Source organism: Tasmannia lanceolata, unplaced genomic scaffold (genome assembly GCF_043159265.1).
Source record: "Tasmannia lanceolata isolate RefF3 unplaced genomic scaffold, GAP_Taslan_0.1 ptg000037l, whole genome shotgun sequence".
Classification (NCBI taxonomy): Eukaryota; Viridiplantae; Streptophyta; class Magnoliopsida; order Canellales; family Winteraceae; genus Tasmannia; species Tasmannia lanceolata.
The window spans coordinates 4,484,113-4,497,579 of record NW_027518714.1 but is presented as its reverse complement, the minus strand read 5'-3'; the positions used below and the strand labels follow the sequence as shown (position 1 = coordinate 4,497,579).

Sequence of the window (13,467 nt, the reverse complement as noted above, 5' to 3'; positions counted from 1 at the left end):
TTTTTCCAAAAAATTAAGGGTGGCAATTGCCCCCCTTTCCTCTCATGTGGCATTGCCCCTGGTCATTGGAGTTTCAATGAATATTACCATTAATTGAAGCCTAGAATTTGAAACTATTTATTGGAACAAAATCCAACAACAAATACATCAGCTTGACCTGTATGAGAATGAGCGTCTCGCACATTACTGACAGGGTTCTGTGTAATCCTAGAATAGTAGACATGCGCACAACACTAAATAACGTGAGTCGGTCATAAGTTTAGAAAGAACCGAGAACAACTCAATTTGGTCTTGCTTTTTTGGCAAACCTCATTTATTTGATTGAATCATAGATACTAGGATACATTATTACAGAAGAAAAATCCATGAAACAAAACCAATAAATAAGGATGTCATCCAATTCCCTTCCCCCCCATCTAGTTTTTGAGAGGAGATCTCATGGGTGGCATAGAGTAGGGCCCTTCAATCAAACCAGAGGCAATGTAGCGATAAGCGGCTTCGGTTAAATGGATGCCATCCCAATTCGTATATGTTGACGGTATGGTACATGCTCTAGATCCATGGTGACCGCACCGGGCTGTAATGTTGAAATTGTATGGGCCGCCCCCTCCGCAACAAGCTGATAGTGTCCCACTGCTAAATCCTGCAACAATTTTAGTGAGAGTCAGAGGACATCAAAGCAAAGTCCTTCCAATATGTTAAAACTCCCAGATTATCGTATGGGCCTCTGAAATCTGATATAAGATCCTGGCAATTAGTTAAATTTCTGCTTCCAAGAAGTTATAGAGTGGAGTGTGATGAGACTTACTACACAAATATCTATAAGGTGAGACACTTCATCAAATTGACGTCACAGATTAATGGAGTATAAACAGATGAAAACTGATATTTACTATCAGATTTATTGAGTCTGATATCGGCTGATAAAATCTGGCGGAGATAGTACCTTCTCGCCTAAACCCGTGATTTTTCTTGCTTGAGAAGACAACCATGGCAATATTAGTGCATTTTTGTAACATTTTAGAACCCTACATAAAAATGACAAACTACATTGCATTTGTTCTCTCTCTCTCTCTCTCTCTCTCTCTCTCTCTCTCTACCCAGGTATACAAAGTAGAACCTAGGGGCACTCTAACAGATGGTCGGATTCAAAATAACCCACCATAGTCCGGTCAACCAAACATGAAATTTTTATTTTACCGGGATAACCTAAGCCCCACCTATAAGCCATCTATCCAATTACTCCAAACTCAAACTGATCAGATGAATCTTAACCATCTCATTAGGGGCCTCAAAATAAATTGTAGACACGAAAGATATTGGTAGCGGTCTACATTAAATACGTTTGGCAGGATGGAGCCTCTAGTAACTCGATTTTTTGCGTTAATGGAGATGTCAAGATGGGACCCACCTTGCCGTTGTCTATAATGAAAATCAACTGCTTTTCAAGGAGACAACTTACCAAAACAGCGGGCCCACTACACAAGGCTAATAATCTCTCTTTGTAAAGTTTAAAATAAAAAAAAAACACAAGAAGAAAGGGTTCTCACCGAAATGCTTTGGGGAGTGGAAAAAGCGCATGGCTGCACTGTAGTAATCAGCGTACATTATTTTGGCTTGTGGGTATTTTTGCCTCAGACTCTCCAAAGCTCGTTGGAGTTGACTGTTATGGTACTTTGAGAAACGGTTCAATGCCTTCAAGCACCCGTTTTCTGGGTCGTAGTTTCCTTTGTTGGGGCTATAAAAGAACGTCAGATAAATGGCAGAACAGCCTATGGGTAGATTTCCAGGCACTACAAGCTCCACTGCCCCTTCCTCTATCAATGTCTGAAATGGGTCAACCACAATTTCAGTAATGTCAAACGCAAGTGGATAAAAAATTACAGAGAATGATCTAGCGTGAAACACCCACATCTGAAAATTCATTATGGGTGATAATTTTTTTAGATTGGAAGATGATAAATAAGTGGGCCTCAGTACTTTTTTGCCTTCATGGAAAGTAGGGACCAAGTTTAATTGGATGATGATGGAAATGTGACAGTAATGGTAAGTGGGCTCCACTGTGCTTCACTGCTATGAAACGGTGGGATAGACATCTCATTATAGGATTGTGAAAGATTTAGGTTTGAGAATTGATTTTGGAGAGTGAAAATCGACTCCAGAGAAAGATCACAGACCTTGATTTTGGGTCCCAAACTGAATATTTGACTCAAAATTGCGTTTAATTTTAATTTCGAGTCCAATAATCAGTTTTAGAATCAAACCCCAAAAAAAAACAGGGCCTTAGTCATATTAAAAATTTCTTTTTGGCCACTTCATCATAAGATCATTTCCCAAACCATAACGTTATCATTCCTATGTTCATACAGTGGCAGCTGTTGTGATGGCTTGGACCACGATGGGCACAAAAGCTCGGACTTGTTCCATCGTTGCACCCTGAAAGAAGGCGTAGTTGTAATCGTTTCCACCGATTTCTCCCACCAAAAATAGAGATTTGCTGAAATAAGTGGCGCAGTCTACATAAACATGAGAATGTAAATAGAAAGATTGAGGAGAAATATGAGAGTAGAAACAAGGAAAAGTTGTCTACCTAACCTTTTTGAGAGTTGCAAAAAGTAGACTTGAACTCCTTGAACCAATCTAACTGAGCACTCAATGAAATGTTGGTCCACATTATTGCACGAGAAATATTCCTCCCTTGGAAGAAGGCGGGATCGAGAGCCGTAGCTCCTGCAACCGCAAAATTCACTCCGCGCTGAAAAACTTTGCCACGAGAAAGAGCTAGATAGGGTTGCACCTCTGGTAGCCCATATGCCTCCACTGAATTCATAGAATTCACACAAATTTCACGATTAACATAGCATCTTTTGATCTGGTTAGGTCCTGCCTAACCCCATCTTGCCTATCCAAAAAAAAAGAAAAGAATTGCATCTTTTTTTTTTGTTCAATCATGATTTACAAGAAATTCGTGCCAAGTTGATGGAGTAACAAGAGATAGTGGCAGACTGAAAACAATTGGGTAGAAACAATGAGGTAAAACTTGGTGGCTAGGAACATAACAGAGAATATGACCTTAGACAGGAGAGAAAATAAAAAAATGATTCATGTAGAAGAACCCAACTAGTGTCAGGATTAGATTTGGTCAATTTGAGCCGGATAGGTCCTCTCACCTTCTTCATGAAAATTTTCTAAAGGTTTCATTAGCCGACCCAACTAGTCTGGGACAAAAGCTTAGCTGAGTTGGGTAGAACCATGATGTACAAGAAGTTCTAAAAAATGAACACTATAGATCCCATCTACAAAATATACAGAGAAACTTGGTTTATAAATCAAGTTTCAGTGACTTGACCGGGTCAACTAAGAATCAAACAACCAATTACTCCAAAAGCTTAAGCTTTGTTGGTGTTATCTAACCATTTATACTTCAACCCTCTCCTCAGGTGTCACTCCTTTCTTTTTTGGGTTGGCCATACATGTGGATTTTTAATATCAAGGAATTGTTGGGTTTAGCAATAGCTCCATACCATGTGAAATAACTAAAAACTATAAAAGCTTTACCTTTAGAGTTGGTGTTATTTAATCAGTTTTACTTAAAAACGAAAAGAGGTGAAGCATGAAGGAATGAGGAAGGTACCAATGAAGTCAATGATCAATCGACCATTGGAGCAGCGGCCTGTAGGGTGGTGGAAGTAAGTCTCACCATATGGGAACCTACCAATGGCGGGGAATGCGAGGGCTCCAGACAAGAGAAAGTTTCCAGTGTCTGCGAGGGAGTCTCCAAAGCTGAAAATGGACTCATATGGAAGGGACGTAGAACCCGTCTCAAGGAAGTACAAGTTGCAGAGTAAGAGGATGAGGAGATGCAACCTCACAAAGAGAGTAGATGGAGAAGAAGCCATTCAAGGAGGTGAGTTAGTGTAGTTACAGTTGCAGCTATAAAGGACCCATCTTTGGGAAATGAGCAGATTTTCATTAGAAATTTATTAGCATTTATTAGGTCAAACTTTAAAAAGATAGGTTGTATACTACGTGGACGAACACGATACTTGATTCTAAAAACCTCAACATTTAAACAAGGGCAGTGATAAATCGACTCCCCAAATGGATAAATCGACTCTCCATATGTCTATCTCTCTCCTCTTTCTCTCTCTAACCTAGAGGAGAGAGAAAGAAACATGGGGAGTTGATCTATCAATTTGGGGAGTCAATTTATCACTCCCCTTAGACAAATGTGCACTTTTATTAGGCTAACATGGAAATGTTGCGAATATCAATTTCCCAATTTAAGAGTGACCAACCAGATTTTGCGGTGGCATTAATGAATCGTGAGTCCATTCTTGTCAAATGCGATTGCCAAAATACAATTGGGAGTAGAATAATGCAAGGACGATAGAAAATGTTACCATTGGATGTTTGTGACAGATGAGTTATTAAATTTGCAGAGGGATTTGCTAGGCAATTTCTCCTAAACCGATTTCGCAGTTTACTTCGGAAGAGAGAATAGTCACCGAGATCAATTAAATGAATAAGACAAAATCTGCTAAAACGTGAGTTTGTGACTGTTCTATCGTGCAAAATTGAGCTGAGCGAAATTGCCTACCAAATCGTATTTACCCATTGACTTTTGCACGAGATACTAGACACCTCAAATGAATTAAATGAATAAGACAAAACATGCTGAGAAGTGAACCTCTTTGCCTGTTCTCTCGTGTAAAATTCAGCCGCCAAATGGCTTTTGCCTAGCAAATATATAACTGGGGGTGTCAACGGATCCACTTCGGACCGGATCCACCTATGTCACGGTCATGATCCATTCAAATTCCTTATCGGTCGGATCGGATTCAGATTGTTCTTCGGATCCTACTTTCCACGTCACGATCACGATCCATTTTAAATCGGACATTCCATTGGAGTGTCCTATTATCTCTTACCAAGCTTAGTACACAATTAATTTTTTTTTTAAAAGAGTTAGAATGTCACTCCACCATAATGAAAAGTAGTGATCTACGTCAAAGAAGTGACTAAAAACAGGAAAAAATATGTATCCACTATCCAGTATTCTAAGAAGATAATAGAAACCAAAAACTTACCAGGAGTTTTCCGTGCTTACTGCTCGGATGCTGGGAAGGCAAGGTTGCTGCGATGGTGAGGGTGAGAGCAATGACTAGCGATGGCGAGGGTGAGAGCAATGACTAGGGACAGAACATGGAGTAGATGGGTTATGGTTACAGATAGGAAGATGAGATTTTCATTCCACAAATGGGGAGGGGGTACTTACACGGGAAGGAATAGGAAATTTATTTCGAAAAGGAGATTTCTTTCTATAAAGATGGGAACCGGTAACTACTAAAAGAATATAACTATTTTGACAAGAATACCCCCACTTAACATTGATGTTGTAATGATTTTGAGGGTATTACTGTAAGATGATTTCGGATCGTGACTGTCCCTAAGGACTTTCGCAGCATGCCTGGACCCAATCCGAAAATTTTCGGATCATATGATTGGGAATCCGAAATATGCCATGGACTCTCTTGGTATGCTTATATCCCGTTCATTAAAGTTCGGATTCGGATGGTCCATGAGACCGTCGGGATCCATTGACACCACAATATATAAGCACTAATTAAGTGGGCAAGACCACTTGTTTTACGCTTTTCTAATTAGCTACTGAGTGCTTTTCGGGAATTATAATAGCTTTTGATAGGTGGTTAAAAGATGCAGCTCAATGAAACCATCTTTCGCGGCGCATTGAACTGTAACGTTGAAAATAAATACAATATATTTGTATAGCAATTGATATTTTCACCTACTTTACCATCAATTCCACCCATATATGTTAGTCTTATTCTAATAGGAAAAGTAACAGCGACCCCACCTGGCCACCCCTTTTGTTTGTCATTTCCTGGGAACGAAGTAGGGGTGCAACTCGGGTCGGGCGGGTCAGGTTTTGAAGAACCCTACCCTACCCGAGAAATATCTCGGGTCAGGTGGGGTCGGGTTTTTTTTCCGGAAAACCCACAATTCCCAAACCCGGCCCTACCCATGATAGTTCTCGGGTTGGGTCGGGTTTTTTCACGTTGACTCGTTGTATATAAAAAAACAAATCTTCACACAAAAAATCTCTAAATTTATGTAGTCAAGTGTATAAACTTAAGAAGGAAACTATATTTCCATATCACAAACATGATCACCTCAATGAAAACAATTATATCAATATATTGAAAAATAATTTGCTATGTTATTTAAGATATAATTAAAAATGTCATGGTACACCAACATAAGCCGGGTCGGGTTTCGGGTTTTTTTCTTTAAACCCGACCCTACTCAAGATTGAGCCGGGTTTTTAAAGTAAAACCTGACCCTACCCAAGACCCATGATTTCTAAACCTGACCCATGCTATTTTCGGGTCGGGTCGATGCAGGTTGGGTAAAACCCGACCCAAGTTGCACCCCTACTAAAAAGAGGGTTCCTCAGGCCCAACCCAACGCGAGTTGCACCCCTAAAACGAAGCCACATTCTGGCTAAGATAAACAGAAGGGCTGGCAGTTGCCGGAAAAAGGGATGGAGATTAGCATTTTACCAATATTGGCTGATATATTGGAGAATCTTAATCATTTCCCCCCTGTTCGTTTGAGATAGTCCCAACCGATTGAGAGCCCCAAACATAATTCTGAGTCCGATAACCAGTTTGGGGCTCTCAATCTGGTTGGGGAATAAAGCCCTTAACCAACTGAGCAGAGTAAGCATTTTCCTAGGGTGGCTCTCGGAGCCAAGAAAACCCTCATTGAATGAGATTAAGAGTGACTGAATATGTCTAGCATGGTTATAGTGTAAATCAAATAAATGTGACTTAAAAATTATATGCAAACAAAGAGATAAGAGAAAAAAAATAGATGAAGAGCTTAAGCTTGTAAAAAATAATAATAATGAAAATTGATGAGAATAATAAAGTTTTTTGCTTTTGTATGTAGTGGAAATAAAATGGTTGGAACCTTGTGTATGAAATCTCCCTTGAGTAAATTTATAGAATTATAGTGGTTAGGATTTTTTTATTTTTTTATTAAGACATAGAGAAGGAAGGAAGAGAGGCATCCGAGAGTTCATGAAAGATTGTATGGGGACTCGTATTAGAAAGAAAAGTTGCCTTCCTAAAACAGTGATACACTTAAGGGAGAAAGGGTTTGGTTTCTAAAGGGAAAGGAAATAATTTTGAAAACTAGAGAAATTATATGGTGCACGCCTGTGCCTAGGCAATTTCTCAAAGCGAATGAATATATTCGCCCCTTCTTCTTACTTGGGACAGTAATGCAGGGAGGCATAGCCGCAACAACACAAGATGGAGATCACACAAGCAGTGACTAAAATGCCACAGTTTTGGGAAAAAAAACTCCAATATAAAACGGGAAGGAGGCAAGCTCCTTTAACCACGTGAAGGAGCCAATGCTCTCTAACGCCTTCCCCAAGAGCTTAAACTTTTGGAGTAATTGGTTGTTTCACATGGACAACTTCCATTGAATGTGCTTTAGTCTCAGCTGATATTTATCTTTCCAGAAACCAGACACAATCATGAGGTGTCCTTAGACAAGCTTGCTATCCTTTGTTCACATCGACCTTTGTTCTTGGATAAAATATTATCCGAACAAAACTGGTGAACAGTGGACAAGATAATTTCAAGATAAACTTATCTAAGCAGGATAGCCAATCGTCCATATAATGCTGTAGCTGTTGGTGACTCTAAATGGAGTTCATAGCAAAGGAAGGAAACTCTACTGGCATGTCACAAAGTTACAAAGCATGTCTTCTAATCACAAGCAATGCTGCAATACCTGCACCACATTCCCTAAAATAAGAATCAAGTTTGTTTCCATATGGCTTTTATGTAACATGCTGTTCATCAAATATACCTTTTGTCTGATGCGCCGCCAAACATATCGTTTGATAAATCAACGTTCAGAACTGAAGCTATTCATAATGGGGATGGTTAACATTCTCGGATGCTAGTGACGGGCATGAGCTAGTGATAGGAGGAATGGTGTATGGTCCTTCTATTAAACCAGTTGTGATCATTCTATTTCCTGCTTCTGTCGGGTGACGACCATCCCAGTTCCAATACAACGACGTGTTGTTGAATGCCTTAGCCCAGGGAGAACCGCAAGGGGCCGACGAGTTGAAATTATAAGGACCTCCCCCTCCACAGCATGCTACGAAGGCTCCCTTGCTAAATCCTGCATTGTTGTTTATCATGGATATGATAATTTTCAGAAGTTAATTGGAATTGAAGAACATTAGAAGATATTGGCACATGAAAAAATGTGTGTGTAGAGTGGCTACCAAGAAACTTAAAGAACATGGATAAGAAAAATCACAAAAATAAGATAAAAAGGTACTTGAAATTCACAGCCCTTTGTTTTGATATTCATGCATCTCTCTTTGTTTTAGACTTCTCTAGTTTTAGACTTCATTTTCCTACAAATATTTTTAAAATGCCAACATGACATCTCTGTTTCCAGCTTAAAAGGGCCATCTAGGTCAAAGAAGCTCCGAGTGTTCTTTTATCAAGCTCTCTGACCTGATGTGGTGTGGTTTAACCAGGCCAAAGTGGAAAGTTCTCAACTCATTAAAAATAACGAGGGGTAACTTTTTCACTTTCAGATTTCTTTCTAAGTACATATGAATCTCCTTGACTAGTGTTAAGAAATACAACTGAGAATAAAACAGAATAATCTGTCCTCCTTGTACTATTTTTGCTTTTAAGTCACATACTCTTTGGAAATACCTTATTTTTTCCCTTCACTTTTTTGAGAGATTAGTATTATTAGAAACAAAAGCTACAAATATCAGACAATTAGGTCACCCAAGAGGAGGAAAAGATGGAACATAAAACCCTACGACAGGATAAGATACCAAAAGACAGAGAGAAGACAAATGCTCTATCCACCATATGAATAAACAACTTCAAAACTGTGCCAAGGCTTAAGAACAAGAAAGTAAACCCGGTATGAGCAGGACCAACTTTGTTTCAACTTTTGCTGCCTCCTTGAACATGCGGTTGATTAAGACCAGGATTAATAATGGTCGACTCCCCCACAACATGTTGAACCAGATATAATGTGCAGGAGTCAGATCTATACCTGAGCCAGAATTTGTTGAGAAGGCCGAAAAGCACAATTCTAAGATTTGTGAAACAAGTCCTAACTTTCAAGCGGTTTTTTACCTGGCATTCCTATTGAAGATTTCTTGGCCTTTGTAATCCCAAAAGGCAATTGGCAGGAGATGAACTGATCTCCTGGACCTCTCTAATGGCAATCTTTGGAAACAAAGGTGCATTCAGAGGCTTATTGTTTGCCTTAATGCTAACACTTTCATGTAGACAGCAATTGAAGGTCAAGTAACCTTCATTTGTAGCTGTGTTGATGAGGTTTTTGCATGCATTATGAAATTGGTTGTAGACCTATGACGTAACTTATAATCTTCACATAGTGGAGCCACTCACATTGTTTATTTCACCCATGGACATAGTCACTATTTGAGTCTGTGCTTGTTTGATTTCTCCTGTTATTATGCGTAATGCATTGAACCCTAGCATTTTCAAACCACTATTCTATTATGGTTCAAGCTCAATTAGATAAGGCAGACAAAGGTAACCCAGAGACGCAATGTCAATACCATGCTTTGCCAATGGCCTTGGTATAATTATTGCTGCAATCTTCGAAGGGTTCCTAACTCAAATTTAAACATCGATAGTGATTCACTTGAACAAGGTCACTTGAACAAGGTCTGAAATGTTACCTATTTCTTCTCTAATACAAACAGATTGGTAGAGTAGTGGCCTGGAATACTGATCAAATCTTCAGACCCAGCAGATCATTTCACTAGCAACAATGCAAATCCCAATTCACTTTTACTTGGTCACGCAAACCCACCCCCATCAACTGTTCAGTTGATTCAAGATGATAGAACAAGTGTTTCTTGGTTTAGAGAGTCGTAAAAGTGACTGCGTGATTGTGGGCATGCAAAGAGGCTGATATTGCCATCTCCATCATCCCCCCATTCCTCTCCTCTCTTATGTTGGATAACTGTAATGGGGGACTGTACTGCCCCTTGTAATCTGACTTCTTTTCACCAGGAAATATGGTGGGGGTCTGCCTAAACTCCAGCTTGCCTACCAAAAAAGCAGATTTTCCCTTGCTTAAGGCATTTCTAACCATTCCCAGCTAATCAGTGTGACTAGCAATATCAGGATATAAGATCATATTGGTTACTCTGCAAAGAAGTGCCTACTAAAGCAGTCCAATATATTATACTAGAATTGGAAGAGCCAGGTAATAAGAATTTAAGATACATTTCATCTATAAGCCATACAGTGTAATACTTACAATTTTTTTATTGTAATGCAGACATAGATTATGCCAGATATATGCTCTAAAAGGAGGAGTAGAGCGCACCGAATTGGTATGGAGATCCAAAAACAGGAAGGGCCGCATTGTAGTAATCGACATAGATGATGGTTGCATTAGGGTGCTTGTCTCGCATCCAGTCTAGCTCTTTCTGTAGTTGCTGATTGTGGTACGAGACCAACTCGTTTAAGTCCTTCCGACAACCAGTTAGAGGTTCATAATTGTCCTTACTTGGCCTACCAAAAATGGTGAGAAAGCAGCCAATGGGTAGCGTCCCAGGGACCATGACTGTGGTGGCCCCATGTTCGATCAGCATCTGCGGTGCATCGAACAAATCAGAATAGCATCAATCTTTTCTAAAATCAAATCCTGGGAAGAGAGAGCTAATTTGTCACAAGAAGTATGTTTTAGTTTCATTTCTTACGTCGACTGCTGATGAAATGGCGGTGATAATTTGAGATACAACAGTATGAAGCTCTGGTGTGATCCATCCTTTTTGGTACACAAGGCTGTAATCGTTACCTCCGAACTCTCCCATGAGGAAAAGAGACCTTCTAAGCATGTCCCGGCAATCTTTCAATTTTCAATTATTACACAAAAAACAATAAAAGAAATAAAATGAGATAAAGGGAAAAAACCAAAGTCTAATATCTCTATGTAATCATCCATGCATGGTCCTCTTAGGACTGTCCAACCAATGTGCTTTTGGGGCCATGGTCCATCCAGGGTCGGAGGGACATATAGCGTGGGGTTGGCCACGGCCCCCCCAATGACTTGCAAAATCCCTTTTATAGTACTGATATGTGCAGAAATTATTACAGAAAGTTAGTAAGCGGGCCCCCCAATGACCAATGCAGGTAAAGTGTAAATTAGTCCGGCCCCCAAGTGTAAATTCCTGGCTCCGCCCCTGAGTCCATCCATAATGGAGCTTAAAAAATAAGGTAATTAATTTCTATAAAGATATTTACATCTAGATAAAAAAAAAAGGAGAGAAATCATGTATAAGGCTTTTGGGCCTTGGGCATGCCTGATATAGCCACTTCCTATTTATTGGGGAACAATGAAGACTCCTTTATTATCAAAATCAAGAAACACCCAAAGCTATTCTCTCCTACCTCATCGGAATACAATGTGGTGGTCTCACTACAATATAGTGGGTCCTACCTTTGATTGATCCGTACTGTTCATTTGATATCACATTCTTTGGTGTGGGCAACAGAAGATCCAAAGCAAGGCCTATTAAATGGACGATTCTGATTAGTCAAAGGTGGGACCCAATAGGCCACATTGTACTATTAAGGTGCACCCATCAAACATACTAAATTGCTTTCATATATGAATGATGACAGACCCACATCCCAGTATCCCACTACTGTGAGTACTACTCAGTCGCCGACTCGGTAGGAGGTGTGTCGACTCATTAAATCAGGACAGAGTTAGAGTGAGTCCCGAGATTTTATTCCCAATTTTGTTTCCCTACTTAAGCTAAGGTGCTAAATAGAAAAGTCAGAAGAGAACCAGGAGAGAAATGGAGGAGTTTTACTTGATGAATCTGGGCAAAGAGTAGGCAAGAGCTCCATGAACCAGTTGAGCTGAACTCCCATTGAGTAGTTAGTCGACAAATCCTCAATCCCTCTCTCTGCAAAAAAGGCAGCATCGAGAGCCGTACCTCCTGCCACTGCAAAATTGGCTCCGCCCCTAAAATCTTGCTCTTTCGAACGACTCACGAGATATGCAGGCAGGAGTGGAATTCCAAATTCTTCAGCTATTCTCTCATAAAAGAAACAGTTTCAATTAGTCCACAAGAATAAGAAAGAATGAGAAATTCATGTGTAGGTAAAAATAAAATTACCGAGCAAGTCAAGGATAACGCGGCCGTCAGAGCATCGGCCGGTGGGATGATGAAAGTAAGTTTCTCCATAAGGGAGATGACCGATGTAATCATGTGGATGAGAATAGAGAAAGTTACCAGTGTCTATGAGAGAGTCACCAAAGCTAAAGATAGAAGTGTAACAGTCTAATTTCGAATCGATGTTGGGGAATCTGAGAAGAAAAATTGTAAGGAAAAGGGGAAAGATGGAGAGGAAGTGAGGAAAGGATAAAAATGGGAAAGCCATGGGAATGGTGTAGACTGTAGAGAGAGAAAGCAGAGAAAACTCATAAAAAAATTATATAAAGGCGATGAGAATTTAATGAGTGGCCCTAAATGCATGCCATCTGCTGCTATAAGTTATCAGTCTTATGACCCACCACCATCTCGCTCTCGTCTTTGCTAATACGCACATGTTCCATGGGGTAGCACAAGCTGTTCAACGTTATCCTAGAATTAGACCATTCGATTTTTTTATAGAGATTTTATGTCCGGCCACATGCAGACCATTTCCACTAATATCATGGCATTTTCTCATAAGGGAAGTGATATTTTCAACCACCCCCCACCCCCCAATGCTTTATGTGAGAATGGTTCACTGCTTGAGGATAAATTCACCCCCTTTAACGTTTTTCTTTGCCTTTAAAACTTAACGGATAGAGTTAAAGAGGGAGATTTTGTCAGTTAGAGTGGGGGAGTGGGGGAAATATCACTTCCCGTATCATTATTATTATTATTTTTTTTATTTTTATTTTTTATTTACGGAGGATAACGCAGAGTGTCCCCACTCCGCTTCCAGAGTAGGACTATTCCCATACGGATGCCTGCAGTGCCCACAAACCACATGCATGAGCGTAAGTCCGGCTGGGATTTAAATTTGGAAGCAAACCCGTGTCTTTAAGCCGAAGAGCCAACACCCATTTGGACTGTATCATAATAGAGTAATGCTAGGGAAACCGAGAGTAGGACCTCAAAGGGGACCGCTCAAATTGTTCCATGCCACAACATCACTAGTGACGTGAGCAATCCCTTAAGTTTAGGGAAATCACCAAAATGTAATTTTTTTCTTTACCAGGTGGCATATTCTCATTGCAGGTCTCGTTTTAGGTGGTACTCTAGGTATCCGTATCATTTTCCATCATAATATCATGTGCTTTATTGGAAATTTCTTTTATAAACATCATCTTTTTTATAAG

At 39.9% G+C, this 13,467-nt stretch overlaps 2 protein-coding genes across 3 annotated transcripts; both read right to left on the bottom strand.

Moving 5' to 3' along the window:
• Positions 1–258: 258 nt before the first annotated feature.
• Positions 259–3,949, bottom strand: LOC143860809 (GDSL esterase/lipase At5g45910-like). The gene is made up of 5 exons (XM_077371629.1): positions 3,635–3,949; positions 2,596–2,820; positions 2,368–2,516; positions 1,551–1,827; positions 259–643 (listed from the first exon to the last, which is right to left on the bottom strand). The coding sequence occupies exons 1-5, from the start codon at positions 3,897–3,899 to the stop codon at positions 417–419; spliced, it is 1,143 nt and encodes a 380-aa protein (XP_077227744.1). The 5' UTR covers positions 3,900–3,949; the 3' UTR covers positions 259–416.
• Positions 3,950–7,510: 3,561 nt separating this feature from the next.
• On the bottom strand, positions 7,511–12,562 carry LOC143861987 (GDSL esterase/lipase At1g28590-like). Of its 2 annotated transcripts, XR_013240110.1 has the most exons (6): positions 12,254–12,562; positions 11,945–12,166; positions 10,826–10,974; positions 10,450–10,717; positions 7,909–8,229; positions 7,511–7,830 (listed from the first exon to the last, which is right to left on the bottom strand). XR_013240110.1 is itself a non-coding variant. In XM_077372973.1 (5 exons), the coding sequence occupies exons 1-5, from the start codon at positions 12,516–12,518 to the stop codon at positions 7,967–7,969; spliced, it is 1,167 nt and encodes a 388-aa protein (XP_077229088.1). In that variant the 5' UTR covers positions 12,519–12,562; the 3' UTR covers positions 7,511–7,966. The 2 variants fall into 2 exon arrangements, 1 of the variants encoding a protein (XP_077229088.1); XM_077372973.1 differs by having other exon boundaries at positions 7,511–8,229.
• Between the last annotated feature and the right edge of the window lie 905 nt (positions 12,563–13,467).

What these genes read in the sequence shown, in the direction of transcription:
- LOC143860809 (XM_077371629.1), bottom strand. Translation starts at nt 3,899, where the DNA reads ATGGCTTCTTCTCCATCTACTCTCTTTGTGAGGTTGCATCTCCTCATC. An exon ending in TTTTTGCAACTCTCAAAAAG is followed by an intron (nt 2,517 to 2,595) that starts GTTAGGTAGACA and finishes ATGTTTATGTAG; the next exon opens with ACTGCGCCACTTATTTCAGC. An exon ending in CCATCACAACAGCTGCCACT is followed by an intron (nt 1,828 to 2,367) that starts GTATGAACATAG and finishes GACCCATTTCAG; the next exon opens with ACATTGATAGAGGAAGGGGC.
- LOC143861987 (XM_077372973.1), bottom strand. Translation starts at nt 12,518, where the DNA reads ATGGCTTTCCCATTTTTATCCTTTCCTCACTTCCTCTCCATCTTTCCC. An exon ending in TCTTTGCCCAGATTCATCAA is followed by an intron (nt 10,975 to 11,944) that starts GTAAAACTCCTC and finishes GAAAATTGAAAG; the next exon opens with ATTGCCGGGACATGCTTAGA. An exon ending in CCATTTCATCAGCAGTCGAC is followed by an intron (nt 10,718 to 10,825) that starts GTAAGAAATGAA and finishes GATGCACCGCAG; the next exon opens with ATGCTGATCGAACATGGGGC.